General features: G+C 56.5%; 2 protein-coding genes across 3 annotated transcripts in view; both read right to left on the minus strand.

Annotated features, from left to right (window-relative positions):
• AP3B2 (adaptor related protein complex 3 subunit beta 2) overlaps nucleotides 1–11,224 on the minus strand; it is a 29,255-nt gene extending 18,031 nt beyond the window's left edge. For both annotated transcript variants that reach the window (XM_044230722.1, XM_044230721.1), the window contains exons 1-4: nucleotides 11,076–11,224; nucleotides 3,027–3,102; nucleotides 2,820–2,894; nucleotides 2,236–2,331 (exon numbers count right to left, since the gene is read on the minus strand). In XM_044230722.1, coding sequence (XP_044086657.1) covers nucleotides 2,236–2,331; nucleotides 2,820–2,894; nucleotides 3,027–3,102; nucleotides 11,076–11,188 — 360 coding nt within the window. In that variant the 5' untranslated portion in view covers nucleotides 11,189–11,224. The remainder of the gene's footprint in view (nucleotides 1–2,235; nucleotides 2,332–2,819; nucleotides 2,895–3,026; nucleotides 3,103–11,075) is intronic.
• A 1,007-nt stretch (nucleotides 11,225–12,231) lies between these two features.
• Nucleotides 12,232–14,077, minus strand: LOC122894692. The gene is made up of 3 exons (XM_044232429.1): nucleotides 14,036–14,077; nucleotides 13,282–13,525; nucleotides 12,232–13,016 (listed from the first exon to the last, which is right to left on the minus strand). Exons 1-3 carry the CDS (start codon nucleotides 14,075–14,077, stop codon nucleotides 12,652–12,654), a joined length of 651 nt encoding a protein of 216 aa, XP_044088364.1. The 3' UTR covers nucleotides 12,232–12,651.
• Between the last annotated feature and the right edge of the window lie 3,054 nt (nucleotides 14,078–17,131).

Below are 17,131 nucleotides of genomic sequence, written 5' to 3' on the forward strand. Positions count from 1 at the left end.
CACACAGGAGCACAGCCTTAGACATGGTACATTGCAATCATGGGAGAGCAACAGCAGCTGTGCTGGCTGTAAATTGCCGTGAACTTTACAGAATGGTGGACAAGGGGAGGGGTGCCGAAACACGGACAGGTGCCTTCGTGATGTTCTAAAACGGAGGAAGAGAAGATTCACAAAATGACAGGGCACGATGATGGTAATCCCTGTCAAAATTCTAGCAGCGATTTTTAAACACATGGTTTAGAAGCCTTATTTAAAAACCAGGAGTCTGGGGGCACCTGGGTGGCTCAGTGGGTTAAAGCCTCTGCCTTCGGCTCAGGTCATGATCCCAGAGTCCTGGGATTGAGCCCCACATCGGGCTCTCTGCTCAGCAGGGTGCCTGCTTCCTCCCTGTCTACCTGCCTCTCTGCCTACTTGTCATCATGTCATCTCTGTCTGTCAAATAAATAAATAAAAATCTTTAAAAAATATATATCTTTAAAATAAACAAACAAACAAATAAATAAAAAGCAGGAGTCTGTGGGCACCAGGGTGGCTCAGTGGGTTAAAGCCTCTGCCTTCAGCTCAGGTCATGATCCCGGGGTCCTGGGATTGAGCCCCACATTGGGCTCTCTGCTCAGTGGGGAACCTGCTTACCCCACCCCCGCTTCCCTCTCTGCCTGCTTGTGATCTCTGTCTAATAAATAAAATCCTAAAAAAAAACATAATAAAAAGCAGGAGTCTGTATTTTCACAGAGTCAAATCATATCCTATCTACAGCTCTAACCTGTTTTTTCCCTTGTATTTGGAAATGATTATGGATTCACAGGAAGTTACTAAAAAAAGGATTTTCCTTTTTGATAGGGTAATGAGGCTGGTAGATTTCAACACTGTGGATCTTGATTTCAGCAAGCATTGGTGGGCGTCTTGTAGCCCCTGGCTGGCCATTTTTGATGCAGGCCTTTCGTTTCACTTCATATGTAAGCATGTGAAGAGCAGGACTCATGTCTGCTTTGTCTCTGTATCTCCACAGCCCTTTGCACATGAAGGGTGTTAAGAAGTTCTTCTGCTATTGAATAAGACCGTTTCCAACCAGGTAAGAAAATGCCAGCTGACTGTATAGTTAGGTGGATCCACATCTTGGTCAAACATTGTACTTGGGGAAGATTTATGAGCAGATTGGCATCTGCCTGGAAACATGATACACAGTGGGACTGAGTCTGCTGGCCTAGTCTGTGCACTTTATCAACATCTTTGAGGAAGATGCAAAATCAGGAGGACAAGAATTAAAATTTACAGTCACCCTGAACTGGATGCTGTGCTAAACCAATAAAATGAACTATAATAGGGTTTCATGGGGGTCCTAGGGACCAACTGCATTAAGACAGGATGTAGGGAGACCTAGATTATTTGACTGCCCACTGGAGGTCTGTCTGAGTTGAGCAAACCACAGATGTGGGCTGCTAAGGAAGCAAACAGTCTCAGCCTGGATTGATCAAAAGAAGGGAGAATCCTTGCTGGAAATGAATGGTTCTAATCATTGCTTCTGATTGTTCGAATTGTATAATGGTCCTAATCACCTTGTTTCAACGCTAGAGGAATGACCAGTTGTACTGAACTCACTGGAAATGGACAGTCATGTGTTTATGGCGTCTGCACTGACCTTTGAACCCAACACACACACACACACACACACACACACACACACGCCTGAGGCAGCTCTCCTAAGGGGTGAACTTTGTTGTTTTCCTCTGGGTAGAGCTCATTTGTTTTCAACAAACCCTTCTGTCCTCCTCACCGAATTCCAGAGTCATTGTTCTCCACAGAAACCCAGACTAGGAGCCCCCGCTGGTGCCAAGGCTGTGACCCGCAGAGGCGAGGAACCCGGTCAGCCGGCCCCTCACGGAGTCGGCCTTAAGGAGGGGACTTCTGTCTGGTTGTGGCCACAATTCCTTTATACCAAGGGGCAGGGAGCCCAGGGCTCTCCATGTTCAGGGGCTCGGTGGTTCCTTTTCGTGGCTGCCATCAGCACAGGCTCCTCAGGGGAGGAGCGACAGGGCCTCTGGGCACCCGCCCCATGTCCCCCGGCCCTTGGGAGCTGGCCTCCCCGCCGATGAGGGTCCCGCTGGTCCTCTGCTCTGCCACGGACCCTCCCCACTCCAGGCAGGTAGGGGCGGGGCCCCAGGCTACGCACCGCCCCCAACTAGCCTCTCCCAGGGCCGCTCCTCCGGCACAGGGAGGCAAAGCGACCCCTCTGACCTTGAGGCCGCGCTGGAAGGTGGAGATGGACAGCAAGGCCAGGTCCTGCTGCTCCTCGGCGTAGCGCACCAGGTACACGTACACGAGCTTCTTCACCTGGGGAGGGTGGTTTCTCAGCGCGATGGCGCCCCCCCCACCCCAGGAGATGTCACCACCCGGGCTGTGGTCCCGGGCACCAATTCTTTTTTTTTTTCTTTTCTTTTTTTTTTTATAAAGATTTTATTTCTTTATTTGACAGAGAGATATTACAAGTAGGCAGAGAGGCAGGCAGAGAGAGAGAGGAGGAAGCAGGCTCCCCGCCGAGCAGAGAGCCCGATGCGGGACTCGATCCCAGGACCCCGAGACCACGACCCGAGCCGAAGGCAGCGGCTTAACCCACTGAGCCACCCAGGCGCCCCCCGGGCACCAATTCTTCCCGTGGGGGTAGAGCGTCCCCTGTGTGCCCAGGTCCTCCGCTCGGGCCCAGGCAAACAGTGACTTCTCCTGAACCGAGGGCGCTCTGAGCAAGCCCAGCCCGGGGGGCTGGACTGTCCTCCTCACCCCAAATAGCGGGAGCGTGGGGACCCCTCCCGGGAGGCGCTCACCTCTATGTTCTTGCAGGCCACGTTCTTCACCACGGCGGGGAACAGGTCTGAGGCGTTCTTTCCCCGGGCGATCATCTGGGGTGTGGGGCCAAGGGAGGGGGAGGAAAAGCGGGGAGGCCCACGCTTACCAGGGGAGGTCCGCAGGGAGCCGAGGGGAGCTGCTCTCTGATCCCTGCCCCCCACCCCGAGGACGTCTTCCTCACTCACAGCCACGATCCTCTTCATGGCCTCCAGCTTGAGGGAATCCTTGTTGGTGTCCAGCATCTCCTTCAGGTCGTCATGCCTGGCGGGTGTGGGAGGCACAGGAGGTCAGCAGGGGGCACCCGTCCGGAGCCAGGCAGGAAGAAGGGACCTGGGCAGGGGAACTGGGGTCGGGAGAAACGGGGGCCAGCCCATGGTACGGGCTGATCTGGGTCCCCTCCAAAGAGATGTTGAAGTCCTAACCCCGAGGACCCCAGAAGGTGACCCCCTTTGGAAACAGTTGCCACAGTTGTAATGAGGAGGAAGTCACACGGGAGTATGGCCGACGCAGTGTTTCTGGTGTTCTTCTAAGAAGGCGGCCATGTGGACAGAGAGACGCAAAGGATGCCAGATGAAGGCAGAGAATTGGGGTGATCCATCTCCACGTCAAGAAACACCAGGGAGGGACGCCTGGGTGGCTCAGTTGGTTGGACGACTGCCTTCGGCTCAGGGCGTGATCCTGGAGTCCCGGGATCGAGTCCCGCATCAGGCTCCCAGCTCCATGGGGAGTCTGCTTCGCTCTCTGACCTTCTCCTCGCTCGTGCTCTCTCTCACTGTCTCTCTCTCTCAAATAAATAAATAAAATCTTAAAAAAAAAAAAAAAAAAAAAAAGAAACACCAGGGATTGCCAGGAAACCGCCAGAAGCCAGGAAGGGGCAAGGATCCCTCTGCAGGTTTCAGAGGGAGCGTGGCCCTGCAGACCTGCCTTCTGGCCTTCCAGCCTCTGACTGTGAGACAACACACTTGTTCTGAACGACGCACTCTGGGGCTCTGTGTTACGGGATCCCTAGGAAACCCCTACAGGTGGGGACCCAGAGCTGGAAGAGCAAAGGTCTGGGGTACCAAAAGTAGGGGCCCCACCCAGAAAATGGCCAGTTGGAGAGAAGGGAAAGCTTTGGAGCTCATGGGAAGGAGTCAGTGTCCAAACAGGGACAGAATGTTCTTGCCCCAGCCCAGGTGTGTTCCTGGGTCCGGACTCCACAGATTGACCTAACTCCCAGGACTGGACGGGTCCCAGGGCTCCAGAAATCTCTTGAGATGCCCTCAGAACAAAAGCCAGAGCTGTCACTTAACATTCAATGGGGATTCCAGGAAGTTATAAAACTGTCCTGGGAGAAATAAATGAAGACTTGAATAAATGACCCCGGCACACCACTGAAAGGAAGAGAGGTCGTCCTCAGGCCAATACATAAATTCCATGCACTGTCCAGTGAAATTTCAATGAAGGCATTTTGTCAAACTTCCTTACATGGCAGCAAAATTCGCCTGGAGCTCCAAAGAATAATTTGGGGAAGAAGAGAACAATGGGGCAATGACAGGCAGCTCACCCTCTGGGAGCTGCAAACACAAAACAGGGCAATGACAAAAACTCCATGGTACCAGTCTAAAAACAAGGTCAAAAGTCCTAGGGGACAATTTCATCAATAGGTCTGAATTGGTACATCAGGAACAAGTAACCCACCAGTGGAAGGAAGAACCTTTCCTTCCCGCACATGCACGCTGCTGGGACAGCTGCTGTGCAGCAAAGCATGGGGCTGGTCCACATGTGGCATCTCAGGCCAAAAGAAACTCCACATCTCTGATTAATTGTGAAATGATTCTTAATCATAGAAGTGGAAGGGGAAATTTTTCTTTTCAAGGTCATAAAGTCCTCAGTAACCGGGTGGCTAAGGTTTAATTTTTTTTTTTTTAAAGATTTTATTTATTTATTTGACAGAGAGAAATCACAAGTAGGCAGAGAGGCAGGCAGAGAGAGAGAGGAAGGGAAGCAGGCTCCCTGCTGAGCAGAGAACCCGATGCGGGACTCGATCCCAGGACCCTGAGATCATGACCTGAGCCGAAGGCAGCGGCTTAACCCACTGAGCCACCCAGGCGCCCCTAATTTTTTTTTTTTTTTAACTTTGGTATATGAAATTACATTAAAGAAAAAAAAATAGGGCAACTGTATTTGTTTGCTAGGGCTGCCGTGACAAAGCATCACCCACCAGGTGGCTTAAACAACCTAAATTGATTTTCTCACAATTTTAGAGGCCAGAAGTCTGAGATGGTGTCAGCGGGCGTGCTTTCTTCGGAGTCCTCACCCCTTGGCTTGTGGATGGCTGTCTTCCTATGTCCGCACAGGGTCTCCCCACCCCTGTGTGTCCCTATGTCCAAATTTCCTCTTCTTATAAGGACACCAGTCAGACTGGATGAGAGCCTTAAAGACCTCGTTTGAACATAATCCCCTCTTTAAAGACCCCTTCTCCAAATACAGTCATATTCTGAGGTACTGGGGGTTAGGATTCCAACACAGGAATTTGAAGGGGACACAATCCAGTCTACAATAGCAACAGAAAGGAAAATATTGGGGATGTGGCAAATTAAAATTTAATATTCAAAATGAAGTACTGATATCAATTTAAGGTCTACATCCAGCATTCACTGTCACGGCTGCAGCAAGCATAGCCACCCTCTGCTTGCCCTCCCAAGTAGACATAGCCCTGAGCTGTAGCTCCCCAATCCATGAGTAGAGTACAGTCTGGTATTCCTTGGCCAGGTACCCTTGTGCAGTGAACAACCTGCCCAACCATGCTCAGTGGAGCATGGGGCTAGGGGCTACAAATAAACTCATGGGAAAAAATGTGTCTGTACACAGCTGATACAGTTGTGGGACAACTGATGTGCTCATGTGTCACCAAAACAGTTCCAAAATGTGGTGAGCAGCTGTGTGTGGGGTCCTGCACGGTTCTCTCCTCTCCCAGGCGATACTCTGATAACCCGCAGCTTGTGACCCAGGCTAGAAAGGAATCATCAACGGTAGAAATTAAAAAGCAGTGAAACATTTAGAAACAATAGAAAATCAGAAGTCGGGGGAGCAGTGAGAACAGGGAAGAGCAGGACGACGGTCGCAGGCAGGCACGTGTGATGCCGCCGCAGGGAGATGCGCATCGACGGAGGCGCAGGGGAAGAGAAGACGGGACGGCCGCCCGCGCTCCCGCTGCATCCTGCAGGAACACCTGCGCGCCTCCACACGTGCAGGAAGGACGGAAGTGGGGCTAAGAGATGGATGTCCCAAGGCTTTTAGGAAATGTCTTTCCTGAACAGATTTTCTGAAGGAAAGCGAAGTAGAAAGATGAGGCTTTCGGGAACACAGAGGATTTGCTAGCTTCACATGAAGGCAAAAGATGTGCAGCCCCAGCCGTGTTGATCTAAAATTCCCTCACATGGGGGACGCCCCCCAAACCAGAGGGTCCTCTCACTCCCCCAAACACAGACCTGAAGGTCAGTTCCCAAGGGACAGAGCTCAGAGGAAGAGGGACAGACCATGCAGCCGGGCCTGGACAGCACTGCAGCTGCGGCGCGTGGGAGGGGAAGGAGGGCCGGGCCCCAGCGTCCCCAGGGACAAACGCCCACCACTGAACTGCCAGGTCCTTCCACTGGTACACCTCACGGTCAACTCACACGTCACCAACACCTACACACGCAACACCCCCCCCAACGGCCCCATCCACACACGTAGCACAGACACTCCCATATGTCCCCCACAGCTCCCTCCATAACATGCCCACCCCCCCACAGACACACCTGCACCCCAGACACACACAATTCAGACGCAAAGCCACACACGCCCCCAAAAGCCTTCTGCAGACACACACCCACAGCCCCCAGAGAAACCCACGGTCACAGACCCACACACACCCCGTTCAGACTCTTCCCACAAAAACACTCTCCACGTGTAAGCCCACATATCCACCAACACACACTTCCCCTACACATCCCTAGACACCCACAAACACAGACACACCCCACAAGACCTCTCCGTTCTCCCCCACGCCCTCATCTAGACACGCACAACCCACACAACGCAGCCCCCCGTGCCTCCTCCGCCACACACCACGTACGCAGACGCCCTTGGACAGAACTGTCACTCCAGGCTCATTCCCCAGCGTCCAGCGGACTCCTGGTTGAGATTCTGGATGAACTGAGGCTTCTAGGATCAAACACACACAGCCTCATGGATCCTTTGGCCTCCTTCTGAGGGGTCAGCCTGGGGCGACCTCCCCAGGAGCAGCCGGAGTTTGCTGGGTCCCCTTTCGCTCTGGGTGTTCTCTAAAGCAGACTGCCTCACGCCCGGGCGTCCTCACCACTCCCAGAAATGCCACAGGCCCCTGTCAAATGCCCCAGGGCACCGCTGCGGTGCCCATACCGCCCCAGCCTCCTGGCCTAGTGCCTGCACCCCAGGCCCTGGAGGCTCCGGGCCAGGCCCAGGGGAACTGAGGGAGCAGAGGGACTGGGGGTGGACAGTGCACAGAGCAGGACCCCCGAATGCCCACTAACAGACAGCAGCTCCCTCCTAGGATGGGCCCACTCCGGGCCCCACGTCTTCATAGCACGAGCTCGTGTGCCCAAGAGGGAGAGGAAGCGAGGGATACACAGCGAGGCTCTGAAGCCTGGAAACTCCAGCCTCCCATGGTCAGATCCCCTTACGCCGCCTTCACTCTGACCTGTCCCCTGGCCTGGCCTGAGGAACTCTCCAGGGGCCAGGCAGGGGGCAGAACCTGGCACCGAGGCGCCCCGTGCTCACCGCCCCCTTGATATACACCTTCCTCCCTCTCACCACCCGAACCCCAATCTACCAGGTGGGCCTTAGCCTGTCTCAGAATCTCCCCTGGAGCCCACCTGAGCCAGGACCGGGGGTGGGGGGGGGCAGGTCAAGGTCGGATCACAACATTATCCCCCTCCCTGAGAGCTGCCGGAGTTAAGTTCAGCCCCCTCATGCCCTCAGCCCCCACACTGTGCCCCTGACACCTCCCCCTGCCCTCAGGACCCTAAATCCCAGGGGGGTCCTCCTCCTGAGGAGCTGGGACAGGAAAGAGCCTGAGCCAAGAGCAGCGGCTGCCCACCCCTTCCTTCCCAGTGTCGGGAGAGGGTCCCCAGGAGTCCTCTGTACCTCAGCAGCTGGCTCTGGCTCTGGCCAGGCTCTGGGCAGGGTCCCTCCGGGGGCGCTTCCGGGGCTGTGTCTTCCTCCGGGGCCTGCAGCTCCTCGGGCTGCAAGGCCTGGTACCAGGGTGGGGGCCCACCTTCAGGGCCCAGCACGGGGCTGGCGGCCTCCTGGTCAGCCCCACAGGCCCCTCTGCCCCCCGCCCTCCCCGCGGCCCCCGGGAGCTGCAGGAACCGCTGCATTGGGCACCGCCAGGTCCTGGTCTGAGAAGAGACTGAGCTGACCCGGGAGCCAGGGACGCCTGTCGCTGTCCGAGACGGCCCGCCCCCGAAACTCAGAAACCAGACACGGGCAGGGAAGGAGGCTCTGGTTTCCTTTTCACTGCTCAGAGACAGGACTCAAGAGGGGGAGGAAGGTAGGGAGTGGGGACCAAGACACCCCAATCTCTGGCCAGGGGGCAAGCGGGGCAGGGGAGAGCTGATCCAGACAGAGGGGAGGGACCCCTCCTCACCTCCACTCTCCGGCCACATCTGGACCTCGGCCTCCCTTGAACTGCTCTTCCTCAGAAATCCTGAGCACCTCCTGCCCACTCGGACCCGAACCCAGAGCCAGGTCCTCCATTCCTTCCTTCCTATTGGCCTTCTCTGATCTCTACTTCCTCCCTCCCGGGCCCAGGGGGTTCTGCCCCCTGGCTCCAGCGGCTCTCTCACTCACACCCCTGGCCCTCCTGTCCGTGCTGCCCCTACCCTGCCAGGAGTAGCTGGCTTTATTTGCTGCATTTCAGACCCCTCGATGTGCCTCAAATCCCCGCCCACAGCCTTGCTCTCTTGCTCTCAAGAGCTTCGCCACCTGCTTCTCACAGCAAATGAAAGGCCTCAGACAAAATCCCCAACACCTGCCTCGCCTCTGTCCTGCCCTACCCCCCCCCCCAAGCAGTCCTCCTCAAAGCCAGCTCCGCCCTCCCCCCCCAGCTCTGTGCCTCGCCTCCCACCACCCAGGGGTCACCGAGCCTTCAGTTCCCTTCAGCCTCTCCCACACTACCCGCTCCTCCCAACAGCAGTTAGACTTGCTCTCCCATCCTGATAATAAACAAAAAAATAACAGCACACATAAAATAAACAAACCTTCTCAAACTACTGATCTCCTCAGGCAACTTTTTTTCTCTCCCCTTCACAAACTTCCAGAAAGCAAATTTCCCATTTGCTGTGTTTGATCTATTCACCTCTTATTTGCTTCTCTACTCACTTTCACTGGTTTTAGACGCTGATAAGAATTTAGGGCTGAGGGGCCGTGACGTCTGGAACTTACATGGTTCAGCCAAAACTACTGATGGCTAGAGGGTTATACAAACCAAATATGGTAGAATGTCAACAATGGTTGGATGGAGGTTGAGGATATTCTGGTACTCCTTGTATCACGCACTCAATTTTTCTGTTTGTTTAACATTGTTCATATAGAATGCTGGGGAAAAATTATCTAGCTCCCCCTCTTCGGACTTGGCCAGACTCGTCCCCCAGGACAGGAGGTGGGGAGCAGAGCGCGGTTGACCTGCTCTTTGTTAAACCAAGAGCCATGATTTCTTTCCCTTGTTTGTGTTGACCTTGCTGGTGGCCTCCTCCGTCTTGAAAGCACATTCGGTTTTCCTCCTGTCTTTGGTTTACTTTTCCTCAAGCACCTTCAAACACTTTCCCCTGCATTCTGGTCGTCCCTAACGTCTGCATCTTCCCAGTTCCTCTCTGCACTTTCTGCACGCATTTCATCAACTCTCCCTGAGTTACCTTAACTTCCTTCTGTGGCTTTGATTAATGCATATGTTAATAACCTCTCCTGCAATCCCAGCTACCTAATAGGCTTGAATATATCCCTCAGAGTTTACAATCTGTCTGTCAAAAGCTGGGCTCAACATTATTTTCACCAACTTGCTTGTAACGTCTTTATTTCCAATAACACTGTACGGGTGCTACCATCTATCCAGTTACAAGAAATAGTAACCTGAGTATTACCCTTATCTTCTCCCCACAGTTAAGCATCAGGTCTGTGACTTCTACTGCCTCAGAGGTCCTCAAATCCTCTGCCCCTCCCACAGTCTAGACCACCCTCCTGTCCCCCTCCCTTGTCTCCTGCTCTAACCAGCATACCCCCAATGTCTTCTCCACAATCCCGCCGAGAATCCTTCTAAAACGCCAATCTGAGATCACCTGCTCTTGGTGAGCACTTGGCATCCTCCCACCCTCATTTCGGGTCACTCCAGGGGCTTGCACACGATTCGGGCCATATTGTATTAGCACCTACAACACGCGTGACCTGGCTCCCCACCTCCCTTACAGGCTCTTTCCTCTGCCTGGAACATCCCTCTCTCTCCCCTCCCTCTGTCCTCCACGGATAGGGACCAGCTCCTAGCATCCCCCCGACGCTCCTACAATACGGATTCTTCCCCTGTGCTCTCCTCTAGAGCAGCCAGAGGGCGAGGACCGAGGGCTGTCTCAGGTTCACGCCTGTATTCACAGGGACTAGGAGGAGAATGGACACAGCAGCCCCTTACAAATGCTTATTTCAGGACTTACAGAACAAACGAAAGAACCAACGAGTGAGCCGAAGGTGGGGGGTTGGTGGTAGAAGGGTAGGAGGTCCAGGTGGGGCTGAACTCTAGGGTCAAGGTGGGAAGCAGGAGTGTGTGAGCACCGGCCAGATGGGAGGAGATGGGGGCGCGAGCGCGGGGCCAGAACGAGGTAAATGGATTTGTAGGAGGGGCCAGGCCTGCGAGGTTCCGAGGGCCCCAGCGCCGGCCTTCCCAGACAGGCCCCAGACTCAAGCTCAGGGACGCTGACCCCTCCCCCCCGACCTTCTGGAGCCGGCTCGCCCGCGCGAAATCGGCGGGGAACCTGTAGTGCAAACCCACAGACCGCGGGCACGCCGGGGCGGGAGGGCCGGCCCCTCCCCCGCCGGCCTGCAGCCCCTCCCGGGGTCCCGGCTGGGCCGTGGCGCGGGGGAGGGGGACTCCGGGGCCCGGCGGCCGCGGGAGGGGGCAGGGCGGGCTTCCGGTCGGCGCGGCCGGGGCGCTGTCCATGGTGCCGGCGCGCCGCGGGCTCCCTCACCGCTTGTAGTCGGAGGAGAAGATGCCGCCGCTCGCCGGGTCGTGGCCGTACTCGGGCTCCCCGGGGCCGGCGGAGCCGCCCTTGTCCTCGCCGTAGGCGGGGGCGGCCGACATGGGGCTGCCGGGCAGAGCGCTTCGCCGGAGCGGAGGCTGGGGCCGAGGAAGCGAGCGCAGGCCGGGCTCCGCAGAGGCCGCAATCTGCGCGAGCGGAGGCAGCGCGCGGATTTATCAATCAGCGCCGCGCCGTGAGGCTCTTAAAGGCACCGGCGCGTGCGGAGCGGAGGGCGTGTCCACGGAGGGGGCGGGGCTGTGCCGCGGGGTCTGGGCCCGCCCCCACTCTCGGAAATCCCCGCCCCCTCCCCTTCCCGGGAAAGGAGACTCCTGTCCTTTGGAGGGATTCGACGCACCTCCGCGTCCTGAGGAGGGACAGCCTTCCCGGAGAGGCAGAGCGCCTTCCCTCACCCTCCCGACCACAGGGTCTCGGTGGAAGGTCCCGACCACCCGGCTCCGCTCATTCCAGACCCAGCCACATATGCTCCCCCGGGGCAGTGGAAGGAAAGCCGGGGACTGAAGAGGAGGCTGTGTCCCAGTGCTGGGGGTCCTAGAGCGGGAAAGAGGCACAGTACCCAGAGACCCGCTTCGGAGACCAAGGACGGTCCTCCTCCCAGCTACATATTTCCTAGAAAATCTGGGCCCCTCGGATGGTGTCTTGGTTCCTCACCAGGAAGCCAGGGGACTTCCTGGACGTGACAGAATTTAAGGAGGTTTTGTCCGTGGGAGGAGCCTACAACCCGCTGTAGGCAGAGAAATGGAGACTGAATAGAAGGGACAGTGAACCCTGAACTCATCTTTGCAAAATAGTTTAATGACCATTCTGAATGAAGCCCCAGTACACAGTCAGGAGGGCCTCAGGCCACACCTAGTCCACACTCAAGTTCAGGTCCACCGACATCTAGGAAGGAAAGGAGAGAGGGAAGAAACTGGGTTAAGGTTTGGTGTGACAGCCAGGGCTCCTGGATCATGTGAGGCCTCCAGCTCAGCTGCCAAGGCCCAAAGTACCCCCAAGGAGAGATGGCCTGGATCTAGAGAGAAAGTAGTGACCAGGTTTTGGGAAAGGGGTGAGATCCAGTTGGGCCCGAGTTTGGGCCATCCGGTTGGATGGCTGAGGTCTCTTGGCTGGGTTTGGAGGAGGAGGAGGAGGCGGAGGAGGAGGAGGTGGTGAGGAGGGCTTGACTTGGAGAGCAGGAGTTCATAGGGCTGAGTCTTGATCTGGACTAGGTACCAGGTGTGGGATCAGAACCAGAATTTGTGGGCCTGGGTGTAAATGGCCAGAAAGATGGGCTCCGTAGGTAGGTTCTGCTGGGGGAATGCAAAAGGGGGTTAACAAGGACCAGCGCAGCGTCCGGGTTTGGAAGCTGGTAGGCTGGAGGAAATAGATGTGCCCAAGATCTGTGAGCTGGGGCCTTCCTGGAGTGGGCCCAAAAGAGTTTTAGAGAAGTGGAACTTCGAGTTGGCAGGCCTGCTTTGTCTCTGGGTGCTTTGGGTCCGGCAGAGTAAAGTGGATCTTGAGTTTGAGGTTAGCCCTGTTTGTTAACTGGCTGTGGAGGCGGAGGCGGGATGGGGTCGTGCCTGGGTAAGGGAGCCACACTCACCGAGCTAACAGGACTGCCGTCTATTCGCAGGGGGTCCAGGGTGGGCCCGGGGCCGAGCAGACGCAGCGCAAAGTGCACGCAGTTGCTGCGCGTGGGGTGATAGGGGGGCGGGTCGGCGTCCATGGCCTCGCGCACACGGCGCTCCAGGGCCGCGGGGTCAACGCCGCCACGTCTACGCAGCACACGCCACAGCGAGCGGGAGCGCTGCAGCGGGCGCTGCCCCTGTTTGGATACAATGCCTTCGCAGGAGCCCAGAAACGCGTGAGGCCCTTGGCCGGCGACATTCCTCCCTACAGGGATGGCCCAATGGCTGTAGATCAGAGCCGGGGTGGGTCCCGGGACCCTAGCCCCGTGATCCCGCTCCCAAATATCCCAGGACTTGGGGGTCCTGAGCCCCATACCCTGCGGGACAAGTACCCTTCTCCAGAGACGCGCGCCTCCAGCCTGGGACCTGCAGTTTTCATTCCCGTGGGCCCCACCCACGGGTGGCGCAGGGCTGCGACCGGCAGCCTCTCTTCGCAGACTGGGGCCGTTGTCTCAGCCGGAGATGCTCACCTTCGAAATGGATGATCTCCCCGCGGCCACAGTACACTCCTACGTGGGCCCCGCACCAGCGTCCCGTGGGGGACAACAGCCTGAACAGGAAGAGGTCTCCCGGCTCGGGCTCCTTGCCTTCCAACTCCACCGCCTCGAAGTGCCGCCCCAGGAAGGCCTCAGATAGGAAGAACTTAATGGTGCTCACTGCCCCTGTCAGGGCCTGAGAGGAAACAGGGCCCCGACCACTGGGCGTTTGCACAGGCTGGGGTGCAGGGGGAGCCGGTTCCTTCCCCTGGGCATCAGGTCCGCTGGGCCTCCCGGGGCTCAAGGAGACCTGGCCCAGGGCCAGGCCTCCCTAGCCCACCTGTGCCTCCGTGTGCTGAATTCCAGAAGCCTGCACATCACGGGTAAACCCTGCCTGGAGCCACCACTAAGAACCCCTGAATTCCCAACAATGGCGACTGCCTCCTCATCCAACCTTTTCTTCCCATCCTAAATTGCAGCCTTTCCACTCCCATCCCCCACCCGGAGCTCTCTCTTCCTCAACGTGTCCCATCTTGCCATTCCCTGGAGGCAACAGGCGGACTCCCGTGGACCCGAGTTGAGCAGAAGGCCTGAAGAAACAGAAACCTGAGTGACATGTGGACCTGAGACAGACATCTCCTCTGGGGACTGAGTGGTCTAAGTCCCCTCCAACAGCCTCGGCCGCAAACACTTATTGAGCAGCTGGTCCTGTGATGCTTAATACCGTTTTACAAGAGAGGTACAGTACCCCTGTTTGCAAGTTGAGGAAACTGAGGCTGAGGTTCTCCATTGCCTGAGTGCACACAGCTCTGGTCATCTTTACCTCCCTTTCCTCTGTAAGGAGGTAAGAAGGCCATTGAGTTCCGGTTTGTCCTATCGCCTGGGAACAGAGCGCTCTGGGGACTTGGAAAGATGGCCCCCTGGGCCGTGCCGGAGATGGGGTCTGAGACAGTGCCCGGGAAAGAAGGGGAGAAGAGGGCCCGTTGAGCACTGACTAATCCCAGGCTGGCAGAGGACCTGGGAGAAGGTCCCAGGGCTCTGGGTATCTTTGTTGGAACGGAGGGGCTTGACTCCCACGGATCCAACTGGGATGGGAAGGACCCGCGTGAAAATGAGGAGTGGGCGGCCCAGGCCCGAGCTGCAGAGTGCCAACCACTGCGTGTCCGGTTTCTCCCGCCCCTGACGCTCTCGTTTCCTTCCTGGCCCTCGTCTCCAGTCCGCTCTACTTACTCCTTGGGGAGTCTCATTTTCCCAGACTGGAAGCTGTGGCACACTCAGGTGAGCAACTCATCCCCGATTGCCTGGAACTTTCCAGGTTTTAAAATTGAAAGTTGCTGGGCGCCTGGGTGGCTCAGTGGTTAAGCGTCTGCCTTTGGCTCAGGTTATGATCCCAGGGTCCTGGGATCGAGCCCTGCATCGGGCTCCCTGCTCAGCAGGAAGCCTGCTTCTCCCTCTCCCACTCTCCTGCTTGTGTTCCCTCTCTCACTCGCTCTCTGTCAAATAAATAAAATCTTCAAAAAAATAAAAATAAAATTTAAAGTTGCACATCCCAAACTCAGGAAAACCTGGATGGTCACCCTAGACTCCAGTCTCTCCACATCCTTGGACTTCAGGAGACCACAGTCATGGTCATGCTTTCTGGCAACACACCACGTAGGGCAGGCACCTGGGTCCTGCTTCCCTCCCTCCCGCTTCATCATTAGGCCAAGTCATGGTCACAGCTGTGTCCCAGGCCTCTGAAGCAGCAGACATCCCACCTGGGGAGACAAGACAAGTTGAGGACTTCTGCTCCTGTTACCTGGGACGTGAAGCTCATCTAGAGAGAAAACAAAACAAAACAAAACAGCTACCACCACCTGACCGCTGAGGAGGGAGGGTTCCAGCCGCTGCCCCTCCCCCTGAATCCCCCTAGGCTGTGCACGCTGTGTGTGGGGCTGTCCACGCACAACTGTGCATTTCTTGAGCCCCTAAGTCCGAAGTCCTGGATGCAGGACAGGGAGACCGAATCCTGGCTGAGCCACTTCCCTCTATGGGACATACACACACACGACTTCCTCCCTGCGGGCTCAGCTCCTCGTTTGCGAACAGGGTCCGATAAGCTCAGAAGGCTGGGCATCACAGGCCCATTGTGAGACACTGAGAGCCCTTTGTGAGCTGGGCAAGGAGAGACGGGCGGTGTTTGTTGATCTTTGGTCCGCTCCGGAGCAGACCGAGTTAGAGAGGTGGGGGGAAGGCATCTTTCCCAGCTCAGAGAAGAACAATGGGCTCTTAGAGGCTGGCTGCCTCCGTGACCCCTACCCAGGAGTTCTCCGAGAATTACCCAGCTGGAAAGGCCCTGGCGGGCAGGGCCCCACCCGACTCTCCCTCTGAAAGTTCCCAGTGGTGGTGGGGTCATAAGGCACTTTGGCCACTGCCAGCCGGGCCCTGGAATTTGAGTCAGGGTCTGGACGAGGTGTCCCTTCAGATAGTGGATCTAGGGCTACATGCGGCGCTCCATCCATAATAAGATCTATTGCCAAAAACTATGCTAAAGCCCCACTGAGCCCTAATGACAACTGTCATAAAGGAGACACTGTTATTCTTCCCATCTTACAGACACGGGAGCCACAGCTTGGAGACATTACCAAGGTTACAGGCTCGTAGGTGGAGAAACCAGGATTCAACCCCAGATGGTCTGGTTCTAGTGCCCTTGACCTTAACCACTGCACAGTATTGCCTCTTTCATGTTGCCAGCGCACGAATGTCCCCCCACCCCCCCGCCCAGACCTCACCACCAGGCACTAGTTAATGCCAAGTACTGACCCCTTGTATCCTTCCTGACCTGGAAAAACAGCCACCCTTGACTTTCATTGAACCAAGCCTCCACTTTTTGTGTGAGAAAGGAAAAGGACCAGGGCCCTGAAGCTGGGAGCCAGAGCCCAGTCCCGTCCTGACAATGCTGCCTACTCTACTCCACTGGGGCTTTGCTGGGGGCCTGAGCTTTTCCTCCCTTTACCCTGAAGGTTTCGGGGGAACAGAATGATGAGGGTAGCCCTGCACCAGGGTGTCAGGCCCTCTCTCTGAGGCCCCTGCAGGACCTCAACCCAATGGGGTCCTGTCACTGCTGTTGTGGGCCATTGTGGTGGCCCTTGGTTCTGTGACTATAGTCTGACCCGAACTTCCGGCCCCTGCCATCCCCCTTCAGTCTAGTCCCAGACACTGTTCCTCTGTGGGAGGCAAGAGTTTGGGGTCACTGCCCTTGGCTGTCACCTTCAGTCAGAACCAGGTTTGGGGCTCCCTCTTGGGGCAGAGCAGGTCCTTCCCTTGAGCCCCCAACACCCTGCTCTGGCCCTTCCTGCTCTTACAAAGGGTTTGGTCACCTCCTCCCTCTTGGCACAGAGGAACCCCACTGGAATCCCAGCACCTACCCCAAGCAGCTTACCTTGCAGTGGCCGCACTCCACACCTTGCTGGGTGCTCTCCTTCTGTGGCCAGAGCAGGGAGGACAAGCCGTCTGTCCCTCAGGTAGACAAGGAAGCCAAGCAGGAAGCCCTGGGGCCCTGTCCTGAGCATTAAGGCCCCAGCCAGTATGATAGCTGCACTCCAAGTGCCCTGTCCCCAACCTACTGAGGTCTGAGAAACTCTGTATTCCCTTTATTTTTTTTTAAAAGATTTTATTTATTTATTTGACAGAGAGAGATCACAAGTAGGCAGAGAGGCAGGCAGAGAGAGAGAGAGAGAGAGAGAGAGGAAAGCAGGCTCTCCGCTCAGCGGAGAGCCCGATGCGGGACTCGATCCCAGGACCCTGGGATCATGACCTGAGCCAAAGGCAGCGGCTTAACCCACTGAGCCACCCAGGCGCCCCT

This window comes from Neovison vison, chromosome 13 (genome assembly GCF_020171115.1).
Source record: "Neovison vison isolate M4711 chromosome 13, ASM_NN_V1, whole genome shotgun sequence".
In the NCBI taxonomy this organism is placed as follows: Eukaryota; Metazoa; Chordata; class Mammalia; order Carnivora; family Mustelidae; genus Neogale; species Neogale vison.

Excerpts from the sequence above, each read along its gene's own strand:
- LOC122894692 (XM_044232429.1), bottom strand. The coding sequence starts at position 14,077 with ATGGAGAACCTCAGCCTCAGTTTCCTCAACTTGCAAACAGGG. Across the intron at positions 13,526-14,035 it reads TCCTCAACTTGCAAACAGGG|CCTGTGCAAACGCCCAGTGG; the intron begins GTACTGTACCTC and ends CCTGCACCCCAG. Across the intron at positions 13,017-13,281 it reads GGAGATCATCCATTTCGAAG|GGAGGAATGTCGCCGGCCAA; the intron begins GTGAGCATCTCC and ends CCATCCCTGTAG.